The sequence below is a fragment of the Siphateles boraxobius genome, unplaced genomic scaffold (genome assembly GCF_051911475.1).
Source record: "Siphateles boraxobius isolate OS27281-9 unplaced genomic scaffold, OSU_SipBor_1 68, whole genome shotgun sequence".
NCBI classification, from domain to species: Eukaryota; Metazoa; Chordata; class Actinopteri; order Cypriniformes; family Leuciscidae; genus Siphateles; species Siphateles boraxobius.
In genome coordinates this window covers 7,393,822-7,414,206 of record NW_027509195.1, presented here as the reverse complement: position 1 = coordinate 7,414,206, position 20,385 = coordinate 7,393,822, and the positions used below count along the sequence as shown (strand labels likewise).

At 40.8% G+C, this 20,385-nt stretch overlaps 1 protein-coding gene across 4 annotated transcripts in view; it reads left to right on the top strand.

Moving 5' to 3' along the window:
• Window positions 1–8,299: 8,299 nt before the first annotated feature.
• The window catches only part of tafa1a (TAFA chemokine like family member 1a), a 62,921-nt gene continuing 50,835 nt past the window's right edge, over window positions 8,300–20,385 (top strand). For 2 of the 4 annotated variants that reach the window (XM_077214392.1, XM_077214393.1), the window contains exons 1-2: window positions 8,300–8,551; window positions 9,215–9,344. In XM_077214392.1, coding sequence (XP_077070507.1) covers window positions 8,543–8,551; window positions 9,215–9,344 — 139 coding nt within the window. In that variant the 5' untranslated portion in view covers window positions 8,300–8,542. The remainder of the gene's footprint in view (window positions 8,552–9,214; window positions 9,345–20,385) is intronic. The other 2 variants (XM_077214390.1, XM_077214391.1) reach the window with 1 other exon arrangement.

The window sequence follows — 20,385 nt, the reverse complement described above, 5'->3', positions numbered from 1 at the left end:
TTCCTACCGTTCTGGACCTTGAATGTGTTAGTTGAGTAGCTCCCAATGGAGGGACAGAAAACTCTCATTCACTTCATTTGTGTTACGAAGATGAACTTAAGTCTTACGGGTTTGGAACCACAAGTTTTCATTTTTGGGTGAACTAACCCTTTAAGGTTTTTGCACACATTATTTGAGCAAATTTCAATTATATAAAATGTAATAAATCAAACTAAATACACCCTTTCATTGTATAGATGCAAGGTAGGTTTTCCTTTAAGACATTATTCAAGCTGCCCAGTGATGTGAAGAGCTGAATGCATGTTGTCTGAACTATGAGACAACATGACCTTAAAATACACAATATACACTTCAAAAGGTCAGTACTGTTTTTTTTAGAAAGAAATTAATACTTGAAGAAATTTATATTTCTGTTTCATATAAATTAACAAAGTTCTAAAATGAATACATCACGGTTTCTACAAAAAAGTTAAGCAGCACAACTGTTTTCATAATTGAAAATAATAAGAAATGTATCTTTAGCAGTAAATATTTCACAATATTGCTGTATTTTAATCAAATAAATGTTGTCTTGGTGAGTAAAGTTTATTTATAGAGCGCTCTTCACAGATAAAATCACAAAGTGCTTTACAAAGTGCAACTAAAATAATAAAACAATATACAATAAAAAAAAACATTTAATTTAAAAAGTTCAAAATAAAACCCAGTCAACTAAAACTTGTTTAAATAACAGTGTCTTGAGTTGCCTTTTAAAAGAATCGACAGAGTCGGCCACACGGAGGGACAGGGGCAGTACATCCACAGTCTGGGGGCTACAGCCTGAAAGGACAGGTCTCCCCGGGTTTTACAACGAGTTTTTGGGACCATTAAAAGAGGATCGGAGGGCACGTTCTGAGGAGTAGGGGCACAACAAATCAGCAATGTATTGTGGGGCCTGACCATTTAAACTCTAAAAGTCAAAACTAATATTTTAAAATCAATACGAAAATGCCAGTGTAGGGAGGATAAAATGGGTTAAAGATCCTGTTAAAAGCCTTGCCACAGCCTTTTGAACCATTTGAAGACGATTTAGAGCAGATTTGTTAAAAAAAGTAAAAAGAGAGTTACAATAATCTAAACATGAGGAAATAAAAGCATGGATATTACCATCTCAAGATCAGAGTCCGATAAAATTGCCCTCAATTTTGCAATATTTCTTAGATGATAAAAACAATTTCTGACCAAAAAACAGTCCATTTGTGTGCACAACAACCTTCTTTTAAAAACCTAAAGAATTCTTACCAACCATAAACTTTTGAATGGTATTGTAGGTTTAAAATAGAAGACACCCACACACAGACAGACCTTAATCATTTTGAGTAGAAGGTACGACAATACGAATCACTAAACTTGATAAATCAAAATGCACTTTCATGCAGAGGTTAGCGTGAATAAAAACTCTTGAGACTGCATTTCAATCTCAGGAAAGCATCACTTCCAATCTTATGACATCATCAAAACATCTATGCCAAACTGTTAGTGTCCCTGTCCAGAGTCAATCAGTCCCTGTCCACCATCTTAAAATGTCACTTAGACCTCTTACAGGCTCAAATCACTTTGTGACTTTCACCTTCACAGGCCTCTCAAAACCCATTTAGATGTGAGCCCGAGTGAAAGGGCAAAGCTGTGACTCAACTTCAAACAACACAGAAGGATGGAACAAACACTGATCTCAAGCATTTCCTCAATGTCACAACATGCAAAATCTACTCTCTTTTTAGTCTGCACCTGAATAACTTTATACAGGGAATTGTTCATTAACATACAGTATGCCTTCTACTGGTGATGTTCCATGAGAAAATAGCTAATAGGGCATGTGATTTAAGGTTCATTAGAGTGGAGTGAAGGCCAGAAGCTGGAGCAGATGCTCTCTCTCTGGAGATGTTCATCAGCATTCTGGAGTGAACCTCTACAGTCATATTCCATTCCATCTGCCCGCTTCTGTCTTTCAGCTGCAAATGGAGCACCTAGGTCCATTAATTCTCAAATAACTGCTCTGCACATCCAAATGCTCCCAAAGAAGGGCATCCATTGTGGACTGTCCATTAAAGCACATTATCTGGGCCAGTCGAAAGTGACAGCAATTGAGGGACTCAGTAGCAAGGATGAAGCAATGTGGTGTGACGTGATATGAGCTGGAAAACTCTTTTTGTAACAGGACAGGATGAGATAGACTTTGCCTCTTAGGGCTCGTTCACATAGAACACCTTTCTGCTTTGAAAAACGTGAGATGCGAGCAGTGGAATGGGAAAAATGCAAGGTCTCAAGACTTGTTTTTTAAAAGTTGAACTGATTTTAATCGGAGCGTCACGTTTTTAGAACGCTGTGTCATGAGCGAGACGATGCAGAAGACGCAAGACATGAGCGCATGTTTGCATTGAAAAACAATGGTAAAGTAGTGCAGTGGAATGGAAAAAAGTGTTCTGTGTGAACATGATTGCATTATTGGATAAGAGGTGTAGAATATGTGTGATTCTGCAGTTTCACCCTCAGCATTGTGTTTGGGTCAATGACACGGCGCAATTTTTCTTGTCCGGATATATTAATTTATATATTATTACCAAGAATAAACATGAGTACGTGTTCTTTAGGATTCATTGATGATTAAAGTTAGAAAAAACAGCATTTATTTGAAATGGGAAACTTTTATAACATTATAAATGTCTTTACTGGTACTTTTGATCAATTTAATGCATCCTTCCTGAATAAAAGTATTAATTTCTTTAAAAAAAAAAAACCAATATCTTACTGAGCCCTGACTTTTGAAACGTAGTGTATATTTTTTTGGCATAAAGTAAAAAAGTAAAAAAATAAATAAAATAAAAAAAGAGGAAAAGTTGTATAGAAAAATAGTCTCATTAAATGAAATGCTTAAAAAGAGAATGCTATTAAGTAGTTTATAATAATAATCTTTATTGTTATTATTTCTTTGAAACAATTAACCGAACTATGAAATACCTTTGTCGACCAAATCAAAGTCCTACAGAAACATGCAGAAAAAACGTAAAACAGGAAATTATATCATAGAGAGTGTGGCCAGCAGGACGAGGCCGAGGGCCGCGAGAGAGCGACACGAGGCCGATGGCGTGATTACTGATGAGCGCCACCTCATGACGCACCGGTCTCGTATCTCTGACGGAGGAGCAGAAGCATAAAACGAGGAGCGAAGACAGTGGAGATCGAGAGAGGCCAGGCCTGGATTTTATTTGAAGTTTTGTTGTATTATGTGTGGTGGCAGTCGACCGTGAGGGACTGCCGTCTTTACTTTAGTTTTTGTATTTGTTTATTTGTTATTAAATTGTTGAATGTTCGCCGGTTCCCGCCTCCTTCTTCCCATAACATTTGAACAGTGTTACAGAGAGGACCCCCTGCAGAACCCTATTACTGTGTGGCAAGGTCAATAATTCTCTTAGAATACCAGATAATGTTAACGTTAGTTCAGATTGTAAAATGTTATCTTTGCAGTCTCCATTTAAATCTGTCTTAAAAAAGTTTTTTTTTTAAACCATACAAAACCAAAATGAATACAATGAATACAACTAGATTTTTCCTTTTTTGTTTTTTTTAAAGACACTTCTATTTGTCATTGACCCGATTGTGTAGGATTCATTGTGCTCTATTTCTTCTGTGCAACCACATTCCTATTCATTGCCTGTGGGAAAACAGCAAAGGACAAAGTGCAATGCTTTATTAACGTACAGCATGTGGTCACACTTGCTCTCTCTCCTCGTTTGAGCCGCAACCAATTAGAGCTGATAGGCTTCTGCAGTTGTATACTCAGGAGCTGTCCACTCAGCAGCGGTGCTGAACGGACCATGGGAGGCTGCTGCTGTCCATGGACTGAGGATTTTCCATATCCAGTACTGGTTAAAAAATGCCATTGACAATCACTCTAAAAACTCATCCCATCCATCATCCATCACATATATGCCCTTGGCTTATCACTACTTCTAAAATCTTCATCCCCTCCAGCTCCTTCCATCTTCCTCACTCTTTTCATCAAGTCCCTCTCATCCTTTCTCAGACACCACTTGTCAGTGAGATGTGCTATGTGGTAAGATGAGTGTGTCCATGTGTGTGTGTGAAGCCCACAGGGTATCTATCCCTCCATTGAGAGATCAGAGCAGGTGCCAGATGCCTGGAGCTCATAAAAAAGAACATCATGCTTTTCAGCTCACCTTCAGCTCCTCGGTGCCCACACATATCCGGTTAACTCACTTACTGCCGACAACACCTGCACACTACACCACAGTTACAGGATTCTTGTCTCACACGTCACGTGGCGCAGGCGCTTCTTAGGGCTGCTTTATGTTGTTCATAATGCTGTTTGACAGAGGTCTCGAGTTCATGAACACTGCATTCTTATGCCGCAGAAGGTATCGAATAAACCAGAGCGACTTGAGGACAAGTGACAATTGATCATTTGTCATTGAGTTCAGCAGACTGGAGCTGAAGAAACGCAAGCCACGTTTCTCTCAGACAAGATATTAAAACGTGTTAAATGATTAAACCGTGCCCTCTTGACCTAAACACGCTCAGTCAGACGTGATGTGCAGATATGAGATGTTTAATCAGACTTTTCATCACACCCGGCTGGCTTTAACAACTGGCGTATCAGAAACTCTTACACCATTTGAAATTCACCAGTTGTCCACCGACTTTCCCTAATGAATATAAAAATGCGAATCCATTTAGAGGACTAGATTCAGATGGATGACGTTGACAAGGATGACGAGATACAATGCAAATCCCTGGCATACCAACAAAAAAAACCCCTCTCTAATTGAGCATATTCACAGCAAGGACGTGTGGAGGAAAGAGCAAAGTGTTTTTTTTCTGCTGTCATTAGTAATCTCTTCAGGGCAGGTAGGAGAAGTCACTGATGGGAGAACCAGCTGAGAGACAGACTGTATTAGAAGTGAGATAGTGTATCTGGCAGGTTCACTGTGAAATGTAACTGTCAGCCATTAGAAAGAATCAGAGAAGAGAGATTTGTGCTCATGAGATAATGAGTTTCAATCTAATTCCATTGCATACAGAAATATTCTCATACGACTGACGTTTAATTCTCCCACTGGCAGCGGAGGTATTGACATACGCATTTCCTTTGATTTCCCTTTTGTTAAAATCCACATCAATCACACCCCAAAAGGTGTAAATATTTAAAAGTTTCAAGGCGCTCATTATGAAAAGTCTGCATTATCAGCACAATAGCACATTTCTGTTTCTCTCTCTCTCTCTCTCTCTACAACACCACTAGTTCTCTAGTTTCCTCTGGGATTTTTCTTACATGGTCCCCTGGTTTTGCTGAAATGTCTTTATTTCAGTGTTACCCAAAGAATAACATCTTGATTCTGAATTCCCTTGGCAATATCCTGGTGCTTCGTCTCTCTAAACACACCTCATAGATTAAGGGTAACAAGGGAATCAGGAGAGATACTGATGCTGTACTATTTCACCAGGCTTATCTTTCTAAAATCAAGTGCTGCTCTCTGAATAAAAATATCACGAGCAATCTAAATTCAAAAGTCCAGAGATTTTAGAACATACAGAGGTTTAGATTAAAAAAATATATATTTAATTATACTTAGTTTATTGTAATAAAGCTTTTTTTTATTAAACAAGATTTTGAAATGCAGTTTAATCCATTCATTTAATCATAAAATTCACAGCATAAAAAGCTAAATTTTTCCTATAATTCCTGATAAACACCACATACAGTGTTGATGACACAAAACCAAAAACACACACCTTTTTTGTGATATCAAACCGATGCTATAGCACATAGATCCATAATGGGGAAAAAAAGATTTCAAAATGACTAGAAAAACATTATGCTAAATGAGATCCTTAAAAATTCACTGTATTCCCTAATACTATTCCCTAATATTCAAAGTATTCCCTAAAATTCTGCTCAAACCTCTTTTACCTCTGTGAACCTATTAACATATATAAAACATATATACATTTAAAATATACATATACTGTACGTATATATAGCGTTTTTTTTCTTTGGGTTTTACCCTTTTGTTTTAATTTGCTTACAAATTCTACCACAAAACACACACACCATTGCAAAACGTTATGCATCTCTTGCAAAAGCAAACACTTTATTCAAAACTATTTTAACTCTTCTAAAAATTGTGTTTTTTCATTGTAACTCTACACACAAAGCCACATGGACGCCAATGGCAGTGTTTTCTAAATGTAACACAAAAGCTGTTAGTTTTGAATGATGTGTCCAACGAATAACTGTAAAAACTTTGTTTTACCATTATAAACTGAGTATAAAGCATAATGTGTTTGCAGTTTTACAGACTTGGTCTGAAGATTAGGTATATGAGTGAATAGAGTGAATGAGTTGGTCTTAAGTATCACTTTAAAGTGTGTGAGCAGTTTTACAAAACTGTAAACTATAAAAAAGAGATAACATGATTTTGCATGTGGTTTTGCAAAAGGGATGTTGAATAGTAGTCACATATATGAGGTACAAGAAAATAACAGTGATGAAGTCACAAAATAGCAAAACGTATTAAATAAATGAAGATGTAGAAAAGCACATAAATATGCTCATGTCCATGAGTTTAGCTTTAAATCAAATAACAGCACTGCAGGCTTAAAAGCTATACTGGAAATGTACACTAAAAGATATTCTGAACTAAAATACTGAACTAACAGTAAATTTAACTGATTTTGACAGATTTTTAGTGTGAATATATTGGCTAAATGAATTTGCACAAAAAAAAGAGAACAAAAACCTGGTGCAAGTGTTGCCTGCAAATTCTGTACACAAGTGTTAATGTCCTGGGTTTAAATGTTTAGTGAGTTAGAGCCGTTTTAAATAATTACATTTTCCAGGGAAGAATGAATGGAACAGGACTAAAAAACATTTTTATTCAGATTCTGACAGGAGTTGAACGTTCCTTGGTGGTCAGCACCCAAACTATTTTAGAGACATCTCTAAAACCCACTTCACAATTACATCTGGTTTGGATGTAGATATACAAGGGCTTAAAAGGGAGAGAGTAACATTAAGACTTAGCACAAAATTAGCTTATACTTGTCCAAAATCCGAACTCAAACTTTACAAGGAAAGCAAAGAAAACTCCAGTTGGCAGAGATTGGCTAAAGGTCTGAGTTCAGACAGCTTCAGGAGTCCTGGTTTAGCAGATCTACTCCCTAAAGTAAGAGGGTGTATAGAGCTGTTGCTCTTGAGTAGACAAACTCCACTCAGAAGCACTGTCTTTTTAGTAGATACCTGTTATACAGAAGGGCTGCAATGACTTTAGTGGGAGGAATATCAGGTTCACAACAGCCAGCAGGTGGAAGAGTGCCGGCCAGGAAGGGAGTCAGTAGGCAGGCTGAGTGGGATTTCTCCAAGGTAGTGATGGTTTCCAGCAATTACAAAACACATAACCATGGTCTGAAGGTCTGCTTAACAAACGTATAAAGAGGCATCAAATCCCATTACAGCCAACCCAAGGTGGTAAAGCTTAAGGTACTGTAAGAAAGTTCTCTTTTAAAGCATCTTAAATCATCTAAGCATAAAGCATATATACTGTATGTATGTATGTATGTATATATATATATATATATATATATATATATACACCTTCTTATTGTCTCTGAAGTCTATTGTCTGTAGCCTAGTTTGGCTGAAAAAAAACCACAGTAAAAGGTTTTTTTGTGCATAATAGTGTTGCTTAAGCAATTTGTCGGTGACAAGCAAGTGACTCCAGATCTGTCAAGGTCCGGGGCTCAATTACAAGCTGAGGAAAAGAGCTTAAAAACCGGCGAGTTCCTGAGATCACAACTACAATCTGTTTGCATGTTGAGCGAAAAATATCGAACCCTCAGCTACTCAAGGGGGATTCATGTTGCTCTAAAAACGTTTCTTATAAATGTCAGTTCAACATCACCCATTGGAACATGATACTACGATACAAATGCCCGGCATCATTTCCCAGTTTTAGGCAGCTGTTAGATCAAGGCAGGTTTTAGATGAGAGATCACATATAGCTTGAAGCTAGGAGCTCTCGCGTATCGGGAAAAATTATTATGTGCAAAGGAGGGAGAAAGAGAAAGATTGAGCGAGGGACTAAGAGAAAGAGACAGAGAGAAAGTGTGTGAGGGAGAAAGAGATGAAATGGGAGAGTGACACGAGAGAGAGAGAGAGAGGGGGGGGGGGGGGGAGTAAGAGAGAGAGAGAGAGTACCGCCCTTCAGTTGTGTTTAAATGTGAAGCGGAAAATCATCTCTGTGGCTCAGGGGAGTGAAGAGGCGATTCTAGTGTTAGAGCGGGTTTGCCGTGTTTTAGATCATAGCGCTCTCTCTCTTTCGCTCTTTGTTTGTCCTACAGTGTCCCTGATTTCAGCTTCAGGCTTCAAAGTGAGAAGAACTGAGAGTTTCTACAAGACAACAATACCTGGACCCGGGAATATCTAGACACCTCGCAATGGATGGATTGAGGACAAAGTATTGAGTTCTCCAACGGCTGTCCCTGAATGACACAGGTACACTAGAACAAGCTTTGTTTTCCTCTTTGCATCTGATGCAATAGTAATTGTTAAGAAAAAACAAATATAACATGTTTTTACCTTGTTGCATGCAAAATGTTTTTTTTTGTCTGTGAAAAAAAGAGTGCACTGAAAGATCAGCATGAATAGCTGATCTCGTATTCAGTGATTATTATAGCCTTCATTAGGAAGCATATGCCGTGAGACTGAATGCCTTTTCATAAGTTCTCTAGACATTTTTATAGTTCTATAGTATGACATTTAATTTCAGTTCACGTTATTTGAAGAAAATGTGGCTGCTTAGTCACAACTCCTATTTATTAATATAAATAGACCATTTGAGACATTAGGTTAGAGGTAGGCTGTCAGATAGCGAGGAAAAGAAACCGAGTGGCACTTTCCTCTCTAAACGTGGCCTAATAGACACACTTCAGTCTACTTTAAGATTGGAGCTGTGAGATATTTACTCAAGTTCTGTCAGACTCTCTCACGCTTACATAAAAGATAGTGATTTATTTATTTTCAGATTGAATTAGAAATTTCAGGTCTGAATGCACCTCATGGCATCCATGGCACTTAGGTAGTAGTGAATGGAAGTGAAAGGAAGAAATCAAGACGTTACTGACCGCTCGCTCGCTCTCGCTCTCTGTCTATCTTTAGAGGAGTGTTGGGATGTCGTGGCTGGTGTGGGTGTGGGTCAGTGTGACAGTCCTGCTGATGTGTGAGGCCACTTTCTACGAGACCATCCAGCAGCACCTGGCCCCTCCTGGAACCAACATACAGATCCTCGGTGAGTCCTTCCTTCTGTCCAGCTCCTGCTTCATCGTCCACTCGGACTTTTCTTCGTTTAGTCTCTGTGGGGGAAAAGGTTCAGGAATGCATTAATCAGGGTGGGCTGCACCATAAAGCATTAAATTAAGTTTTATCTACTACTTCAGATGCATCACACTCAGGGGAGGATCTACAGGAACGGTATTGCCACCCCAGAATTATCCCGGTAAAAAATAAAAATGTATAGGGTGTTTCTTGTACAGCTTTTCAGCAGTGGTGCGTCCATGTCCATAAAGACAGTGCACCGCAAAATATAAGAGGCTGCTCACTGCAGAGCCAATGGGTGGAGCTTGATGTCTAGCCCCCCCCCCTCTGGATGCAATGGGTGGAGCTAAAAGGTCCAACCACACCCTATAACCCTACCCATAACCTGATCCCAAAACATTACTAGGTCAAGTTCCATCCATTAGACCCACAGAAGTGGAGCTGGATGTCATTTGACTCTCCAGTGAGCACCACTTGAAAAACAATGCCAAGAAAACACGTCTTTCCATAAATTGTGCTTTGTGGTACTTAATGAGTTCTTGGTTTTCCATTTGTTTGTGAATCGGAAAATGACTGCTTCTCGGCTAACTCAAAGGTTACTAGGTATACAACTGGAGTGTTGCAAGGTGGTTGTTAGAATATTTTGGATGATTGCTAGGCTCTTGCTATATAGCTGATGGGATGTTGCCACAGTATATGGTTGACCATCCATAACATCCACATACAGGCATTTCCACCATTTAATAACAGAAACTCTAATATCGTTTGCAAAACTGATCCAGTCTCAGTGCTTTGATATTTTGCCATTTCTTTCTAATGTTAGCATATTCAATTCAAATTCAAAGCTTTCTTTGCTCTTAAACTTGCATTAATACTTGTGATGTATACTATCCATGTAGCTTGCGTATTATTAATAAAACTAATTTGCTTTTTATGTAGTAGTGATTACAAGCTCATACATTTCGAATCTGTTGATGTTTTTGATATACAGTGTTTTTGATTGACTTTGTGCCCTAGATATTGACATTTTGTTATTTATTTTTAAACAGTATGGATGATTACTTTGTGGTAATGCAATATTCGTGAACACGACTGTGTATGTCAGGCCATAATTCCACTAACTGTGCACGGGCACTTGCTTTGGTGTTGTCACCTTTCATAGACCTCATGCCACCCCTTTGCCACCCTTTCTAGATCCACCCCTCACTCTCAGAAAAAAAGGTACAAAAGCTGTCACTGGGACAGTACCCTTCAAAAGGTATCTGATATGTGCCATTTAGGTACTAATCTGTAAACTTTTTGTACCGATATGTACCTTTGAGGGACTGATATGCACTCTTTAGGTACTAAGGTGTACCTTTTGAAAAAGTACAGCCACAGTGACAGCTTTTGTACCTTTTTTTTCTGAGAGTGCTGATCACACATTAAAACCCATTAAAAATAAACAAGGGTACATTTACTCCATAATGTTCTGCTTGGTTTCAGTTTATCCTTTTCTTTATACTTTAAATATAGCTGCTCTAGTTTACATTTTAAAATGGTTAAATGGTTAGTTCACTTAAAAATGAAAATTCTGTTATCATTTAGGCTACTCACCCTCATGTTGTTCTAAACGAATAAGATTTTTGTTCATCTTCGTAACAAGATATTTTTAATATAATCTATACTTTTAATATTATTATATTATTACAATATTATATATAATATTACTACTTGGACAAAAATATAGAGAATATTAATGTTAATTCATTGAAAGTCCACGCAATCAAATATTTCATACATCAAAAAGAGATTGTAAAAGTAATATGTATGAATCGAGTAGTTTAGGTTACACTTTATTTTAAGGTGACGTAGTAGTTACATTGCACTTAGTAAAATAAGTACTGAGTAATATTAATTAACTACATGCACTTACTATAGAGTTATGGTTAGGGTCAGTTACTTGTAAATTTAAAAAATAATTTCATACGTGCTTGCGCGGCACATTAAAAAAAACTAATTAGTTTGCATGCATCAAGCAGGAATGTTTGATCTTTCATTCAAAATATTTGATATGCTCTATAAAGTATATGTGCGTTGATCAATATTTATATGTGAATAAAAGCCTCAAATGATGATGATGATTGGAGTTTTCATTTTTGGGTGAACTGTCCCCTTAAGGATTAACTTTAAACCTACTGGTTTCAATTTCCCAAATTGTAACATATTACGGAAATAAAAGAGTTCCTATAAAGAGATTAAGGATGAAGGGACCAGTTAATTTCTGTTAAGGAACTGAAGTTACATTTATTTGATTGAATAAAAACATTTATTTGAAAGACTATCAAGAGAGAGAGAGAGAAAAATGCATGTGTGAATTACCTGCGTCTGTGCAGCATCTCTCTACTAACAATGAAGCTGTGAGTTTACTTGAAAAGGGGACATGAAAATCTAGCTTTTTCATTGTTTAAGTGCTATAATCGGGTCCCCAGTGCATCTACCAACCCAGAAAACATGACAAGTGACAACCCAGTAACTTTGTTATGGTAAGCCTTTCTCTGCAAGCATGTGAAAAAATAAGCCGATCAGATTTCCCTCCCCTTCTGACGTAGGAAGAGGATCTTATTATAATATTACCGCCCCTAATCTGCAAGTTTCCACCCACTGTGCCGCCATTTGGTTTTCAGAAGTGACAACAGTGTAACTAGTTCTAACGCAATGGCAAACATTCGAGCAAAGCATGCAAATTGCAAACTGTTCTGTAGTTGGCTGCAAAGCCGAGCACAGAACACTATTTGACCAAAAAATGTCACAGCTGTCATATAAAGACCTCAGGGAACTGTGTCAACTTGTGTAAAAGTTAATTGTATCTATCCACTAACCATTCAGAAACATCCAGGCAGTCAAAAAGTTGCAACCTCTTCCTGAGTCTCTCCATAAGGCTTCACTCCGCTACTGGTGGTTATCTCTGAGATTTTAGATGATTGAAATTCGTTTGCTATTGCCGGAGTATCTGAGCTTGTGTAAAGGATAGACCATCTTCTGAACGGAGGCAGGGAAAAGCAGCTCATTTGCATTTAAAGGGAACACCCAAAAATGGGCAACTTTGACAAGCTATAATAAATGATCTGGGTGGTATTTTGAGCTAAAATTTCAAAGACACATTCTGGGGACACCAACGATTTATATTACATCTTGTGAAAAAGGGCATAATATGTCACCTTTAAAGACAGTGACGTTATAACATCCTTGCTGAGTAATATAATGTAGCGATTTAGTAGCGAAGCTGATTTCTTAAAAGTTGCGGGGCAACGTTGATAAGTTCCTAATGTTTCTGTGTGGGCGCAGTGTGATCTCTTGGTTGAAGTGTGTGTGTGTGAACGTGATTAAATTGACTAGAACTACCTTTGCATTAAACGATTTTAATGCACACCTTTCAGACAATCAGAATATTCAGACAGATCATGGTATAAGATAGTATATACACTATTACAATATTTTTGTATACAGTAAAATGTAAATATTATTATAATATTATATAATCCTTATGTATATGACACTAAAAAATGGAAGATTGGTGTCAGAGTATTTGTATTTTAAGTTTTTTTTGCTACTGTTTACTTGATTGGTCAATTTACCATTGTGGACAATTAAAATTAATTGCAGGTGAAGGTTTTAACCACTGGTTTGTTTGGCAGTGTATTATTAAGTGGTGCAAAACAACTTCAGCAAATCCTTTGCTTAATTTAATTCTCATTGGATACAACTAAGATTCAGGAAAAGTAGACACACAGCGGATGGATTGCTAGCTTCTCAACAATATTGCTGCAGGACCCAGATTTGGACATTTATCAAGTGGCAACCCAACACAGTACCAGAATTGTTTTGATCGTTTCAAGCTCGCGATAGCCAATAATTCACTGCACACAACACATTGTGGTCAGTATTTAATGAAATCTGGGTCATATTTTTTTAAAGTTTGCATAATTTTGTTCATGCTTTTCGAGTGGGGCATGTCAAGAAACTGCTTAATTTTGCTAGCTTTTACCTACTGTTAATGTAAGGTATATCTGCACCAAAATACCGCAGTTTTATAGGAGACATCTTTTGACAACAACAACAAAAGCAGCATTTTGTCATCCCTATAAAATGTTGATAAGCCTGTTACTGTGCGATCTGTGCACAATTATTTGGTTAGTTAGATCACCGATGGTGTGAGGACCCTATTGGAATTGCTCTGTTTATTATTATTTGTATTTTTTATTTCAATTTGACATTGCCTTTTTAGTATTTTATCCCTATCAGGACAAGCAAACGACCAGGTGAGAACCACTGCTCTCTGATCTCATAGTGTGAGAGTAGTTCCCTTTCAGTCGATAGCGTCGGACGTAGTTGACGTCGACTGAACGGGATCACGCCAGGGAGCCAGTCATCTTCGAGTACTATTGAACGAGCTAATGGAATTGGCGTGCGTGATTTACATCAAACAGTCCGCCCCCGCGGCGCAAGTATAAATACGGAAGTGGATGCACGCACTAGTTGCCTTTCGCATTCGGAGCCGATCGTTTGATGTCTCTGAAGAGTGCTGTTGTTTACAACGAGCGAGTGTGTCGGTGTTCTTCCGGGCAGAAAAGTGAGTGCTTCACTGTTTATGTTCACTGTTCAGTGTTGCCGCGGTCATTCCCTTGTGTGCTCCGGCACTGGTGATGGGTCCTATTTCTTCACAATTGTTGCGTCACGTGTTTGAGCTATATATTTACATGTATATAAATATGTATATACATATTTATAGGTTCAGCACGCTGAGGCAGCTTTTGTGGACGGTTCATGTTCCCATTGCGGGAATATGACTGTTGCGGTGATGAGATCAAGACTCTCCTTCGTCTGCGAAGTGCGAGTCCCCATTACCATGCCCCATCCCCAGGTGGCGTGTGGGATTGGTGATCGGAGGATAGTGATGGATGTCTCGCCCGGTAACCATTCCCTGTGGGTTCCTCACTCCTCCATCATACCGCAGCCGAAGTAATTCCTGTTGAATGTGCTGGTCCCTCTGTAATGGACAAATCAGCTGTTTCTATTGGGGTTCCCCCAGAGGAAAAGATGTCGATAGCAGCATTGGCCTCTGGCCTCAGCTGGCCTCTGGAGTTGACGACTCGACTGTGTTATCTCCCTCTGGGAGTGTAACGTTGCCCGAGCCAGATCCAGATATGTCAGCTATGCTGAAACGGGCCGCCGAGGCTGATGGGCTCGAGTGGAACTCCACCGTGTCCCGTTCAGTCTCGGTTGGAGGATTGGTATCTAGGGGCAGACCGCGCTGGTTCCCAGCTCGCCGCCCCAGTGCTTTTCTTTCCCGAATTGCTTGGAGAGCTTACCAGGTTGTGCCTATGGGCCAGCCACCTCCTCTTGCGTGCAATGGCGCTGCTACAGGTCTGTCAGGCAAGAGCACCCATGGACATGCACGAGGGTAGCCCAGACCGTGCGCTCATAGGTGAGCAGCGCACTGCTCCGACCTCGCCCTCCGGGGCACGAGTGTTGTGGCGTGCACGATCGGTCTGGCGATGTCCACCTTAGTGGTCCAGGAGCGCCATCATTGGCTCAGCCTGTTTGATATGGCGGATACGGACAAGGTTCGGTTCCTGGTCTCCTCAATTTTTCCAGTTTGGGCTGGTCGGCGACGCGGCGGAGAACTGCGTCCAACAGTTATCTGCCGCCCAAGCGCAGACGGAGGCAGACACATCCTGCCCCGGCGGCCAGCTGCTGCCTCCACCCAACCGCCGGTGGCAGTTCCTCCGCCTGCTCGTCGCCGAGGGCATTCCCCGGCCGCCGCTCCTGCTGGGCCTCCGCAGCAACCTCCAGCCAGGCTACAGCATGGAGCCGGCCGCAGTACAGACGCCGAACCCGCTTCAGGCGCTGCCAAGCCAGGTGGCAAGCGAAAGCATTCCAGAGCGGGCCGCCCAGGGATGGAGGAAGATGCTCTTGGAGTTGGTCACCGATCCACTCCCTCCCCCCGGGTGAGGGCCGGGTGGAGTCTTCGTTGTGTGTGTGTCTCTTCCATCGCTGGCTCCCAAAAGAAGCGGAGCAAGCGGAACCCACACTTCAAAGAAAGAGCAAATTCCTCTGTTCCTGGGTCCCAAGAGGACACGTCTGGCGGTTTACGACCCTGTAAAGCCTTGCACTCCTCAGCCCTCTCTTGTTTCGCCAGCACGGCAGCAGGGTGTGGTTCGAGGACCCGGTCATCCACCTTCTCACGCATCCCTTGCCGTCTCGTGGAGACAGGTAAGTGTCGTGCACCACACTCAGACCCTGCTTCCGGGCCGCCTCCGGGCCTTCCGAGCCGGGTCCCTGTCCTCCACCTCGCTGCCCCACCTCGGGTACGTCTGTGGTTCCCTGCCCCCTGTCCCGGTTCGTAGAAGCCAAAAATGCTTCCAAACCAGTCCAGATGGCCAAACTATACCAACCAGACTTGGCTTGCGATTCATTTTGCTTTGCTCAGTGTTATTTATCATGCCTAGGTGTTGAGCTAAAATGCTCCTAAGATTAGTGATATTCATCACACCAATGTGTTGAGTGTTGCTCCTGTCCTTTGTGCACACGTCGCAGTCCTACTGGCGAAGGACGTGATGTAGCCTCTTCCTCCAGCCAATATGAAGACCGGTTTCTATAAAACCCGTATTTCATTGTACCCTAGAGTGGTGAGTCATGGCCACGTGTCCATCTTCTACCTGTGTCAATTGAAATGAACCCTTTTTCAAAAGCCTCCGTTCAAGTTGCTAACACAGATGCATTTACAAATGCTCCATCCCCAAGGTTGGATTGCAGCGTTCAACCTGAAGGACAGTACTTCAGATCTTGATCCCTCCGCTCCACAGACCATTCTGTGTTCTTGCGTTCAAAGGTGCGAAGTATCAGTACAAGGTCCTACCCTTCTTGTGCTCCATTACCAATTGGGTCTTCAGGTAAACTGGGAGAGAGTAATCTCGCCCACGGGCTGAGTATCTCTTTCTCAGTTTGGAGAAGGACTCGGTCCTACATGTCTTTTCAAGAAATTAGTGTGTTCGGCTGGTGCTATATAGAAGTGAGAAAGGGTCCCACTGAAAGAACTTTCAGAGGCTCCTGGGGCATATGGCAGATGCAGCCGCTTGGCTTCCTCCATATGAAGACCGCTTCAGCACTAGCTTCATGATCGAGTCCTGAGGTGTGTTGAGCAGAGATGCTCCTGAAGCTCAGTGAATTTCATCACGTCAGTGATCTTCACATGTAGAATTGAGCAGTGCTCCTGTCTTTTGCGCGCATGTTGCTTGCACCTACTGTGCTAAGTCAGGAGGGAGCAGGTTTTGATAGTTGCCCCTTATTGGCCCAACCAGACCTAGCTCCCCTCGACAGCCCTCCTGACTTCCCCTGAATACATTTCAGGGACAGGGCATGATGGCACCCACCCGTGGTCTCTTCTAGAGGGTAGGGACTTGCTCACTTTCGGTCAACAAGTTGTGCCTGGAATTCGGGCCAGCTAACTCTCACGTACTGAGACCCTGGCCCGGATATGTACCCAAGGTTCCTACCTCTCCCTTAGTGGGACCAGGTGGTGAGCCTGACAAGCGATCTCTGACCAGCTCTTATCTTTTAAGGAAATCAGCAGAGGGAAGGCTGTTTCCAAGTGAGGTTGGCCCACTGAATGGTGGCTGCCTTCATCTTGGTGAAGATCCTGAGATGCACATATCCACTTAGGTGGTGAGCTCCTCTTAAATGAGTGTGTGTGCTCCCGCCTAGGCGTTGACACAAGGTGCTTTGCTGACAGATTTCTTGAGTTGGGGGCTGGGCGACATCTATAGTCGAACCGCTGCTTCCCGTGGGCTCCCTTCTCATGAAGCCAGTTTCACTTTGAGCCCGGTTCGTAGTGTCGACTTGCTGCACCATTCTCCTCCTATGGACTGGATTTGTGCGCCATTCTGCTCCAGTTCAGTTCCCTTTAACCGAACCCTGTTGAGTTCGCCCGCACCCCTCCGACATCGGACATGGTGGTACGCCCGGTATTAGCTTGTGGAACCTTTGTTAGGCTGGGTCCATATGTTGCGATCGCTACGGTGATCCCATATGTGTATTCTTACACGATACGGCTCCCTACAGCAAGCCTGTGTCTTTCCTCGGCAGAGTCTGCTCTGCCATCACTGTCTGATGAGTCTCCCCCCGTCTCAGGCTGGAGCCACCCCAATGACTATCCATATGTCGTACTGCCCGGTAATCCTTCCAGTTCATATGTGTATTCTCCATGTTACCTCCCTTCGGGTAGGATGTGGCTTCAGCAGCGTCCCTTCCTTCCGTGTACAGGGAACGCTTTCCCAGTGGTCCTGTAGGAACAGCAGTGACTTCCCTGGCCTAAGCCCTGTCCTTCCCCACCTAAAATTGTGGGGCATCCGGAGGCTTTTGTCTAGCCACTGGAAGGTGGCAGCTTTGGTGACGTTTTCAATGGTTGATCCCGTTCAGTCGACGTCGACTACGTCCGACGTTATCGAATGAAAGGGAACATCCTGGTTGCGTATGCAACCCGTATTCCCTGAAGGAGGGAACGGAGGACGTAGTCCCCTTGCCACTAGCGCTGGACCACTGCTGATTCCGAGTTATGCTCGGCTCCTCAGCGAAAAAGCAACAAGTGTGTGCATCCACTTCCGTATTTATACCCGCGCCGCCAGGCTGGAGTGTGTGATCTAAATCACGCGTGCCAATTCCATTGGCTCGTTCAATAGTACTCGAAAATGACTGGCTCCGTGGCGTGATCCCGTTAAGTCGACGTCAACTACGTCCTCCGTTCCCTCCTTCAGGGAATGGGGGTTGCATACGCAACCAGGAAGTTTTCAATGTTAGTTGATAATAAATCCTTGCAAATATACCTACACTGCATCCTCAACATTAGTGTACTTATGTTGCTAACCAATTTAAAAAAAATAAGTCATGAGTACAAATTTTGTTTTATCTAAAACATATTATATTTGCATATAGAGGAATGTAGGAATGAATAATAAAGTGCCCATCACAGTAAAAATCAGTCTCACTTTCACAGATCAGGTCAAGAGGATATGATACATTTTTATCAGAATGTATTACAAAATCCTGTTTATCTAATATCTTGTCTGGGGTGGTTTAAAGGTTCACCTCAAATGAAAGCACGAAGGCTTCTTGTAACCTCACACCTTCTAATGAGAGGGCAAAAAGCAATTCGAGATCGTACCACTTACCTTAACTAATCTTGCTAGAGGCACTTTACTGGGATTGAATCCTGAATTGGAATTGATTTTATTGTACAGACTTTAGAACAATTATAGAGGTACATGCTATTCTTGATTCAAAGCAGCACATCAGTGGAGTTTTGCCACTGTTGACAATAAATACTTTGACTACTTAGATTTGAGCGATTTAGCTTCAATGCCATTCAGAGCGTAGATAGAGCAATGATAGTAAAGCTAGTCCTGTCTAAATAATTGAGCTCCAGCTGAGAGTCTTATCAGAGAACAAGTGTATTTCTTAATCACGTTCATCCTAAATGGAGGGCTATATTGTGGCCCACTGAGCACTCGGGGGATTCCATTACCCCCAAATCTGAGTATCAAAGCAGATCAACAAAATGCACAGATTGGGCTTTTATGAGCTTTGGTGACGTTGCTAGAAATTCACATTTGTTGCTGGATGGAATGAATGGACAGAATTTTAAGTGCCCATATGTTCTCTCAAAAGATGAAGAATTCTGAGGAATTTAGATGTTTCTTGACTGCAGTATGAAAGCAGTATAGAATAATACTTATTAAAAGCCCTCATTCTGCTCCAAAATTATTATTTCTTCAAAAGAAATCATAATTTATGGTTATATTTTCTGCAATATTTGGTTTACAGAGGTTGGAATTTGAGATATCACTGTTTCCCAAAAACAGCTTCACAGCCATTTTCTTTTATCGGTTCTCTTCTCATTTTCCTGTATGAAAACCACAAACAAACAGCACCGATGGCTCTAGGATGTATTTGCATGTTGTAAAAATGTCAGGCTCAGCAAACATTCTGTCAAACTGTCAATCACATAAGAAAAACTGTTTAAAGGCCAGCCAAACTGACAACATCTGCTCTGCTTTCAAACCTTGTGATTATGTGGAAATATTTTGATGTAATGACAACTGTGTCCTGTAACCGTAATGCTTTTTCAAGTCAGGGTGAGATTGTGGCTTTAGACAGGGTGGGAGTGTGTGCATGTGTGCTGTATTAGAAAGAGATATTGTATAAGTATCGAGTGCTTTGAGGCTGGTGGATTGTCCTGAGTATCAGGGTTGACAGGTCATGAATTGTTGCGGCACCTTTGCTTTCGCTGAAAACATCAATGTGACTAGTGACCAAGACTCCACAGCAAAATGTAGGAAATGGTGTTGTTCTGAAACTGATTAATTGAGTTGCATCCATTACAAAGATGTTTTTTGTCCTTATTGAGAATTTTAAGTTTGTATTTGAATTTCAAAAGGAGGTCGAGGTTTATAAGAGCATATTTTTGATTTATGCAGTATTGATTATTATGCAGTATAAACTGCACATATTAATGTGCCAAGATACCATGTCGCATGGCAACTGCAAGCAGCCTATAGTTAGAAAAATTAACTAAATTTAAGCAATAAGATTTGAGAAGATATACAACATTGTAAAAAAAAATAAAAAAAAATCATGGCCACAGCTAAAACGTGTTGGTGACTGTTACCCCACACATTGTGGGGTTTAAAATCAGCTACCAAACAATATAAGTATTAAGGATATTTTTTTATTATTAAAATGTTATTTTATAAAGCAAATTCATTAAGGGAAATTATTACATTAGAAGATCGGGATAAACTTTATATTAATACAATAGAGGTTATTAGCCAATCTCAGAATTTTTTTCATCTATCGGTTGATATATATATTTTTGACAATGCTTAGTATTTAATTGTTCATGCTTATTTCCTATATTTTTATAGTCATTTCACACTCACCTAAAAGTTGATCTTTTTCAAAACATTACATTTAATTAC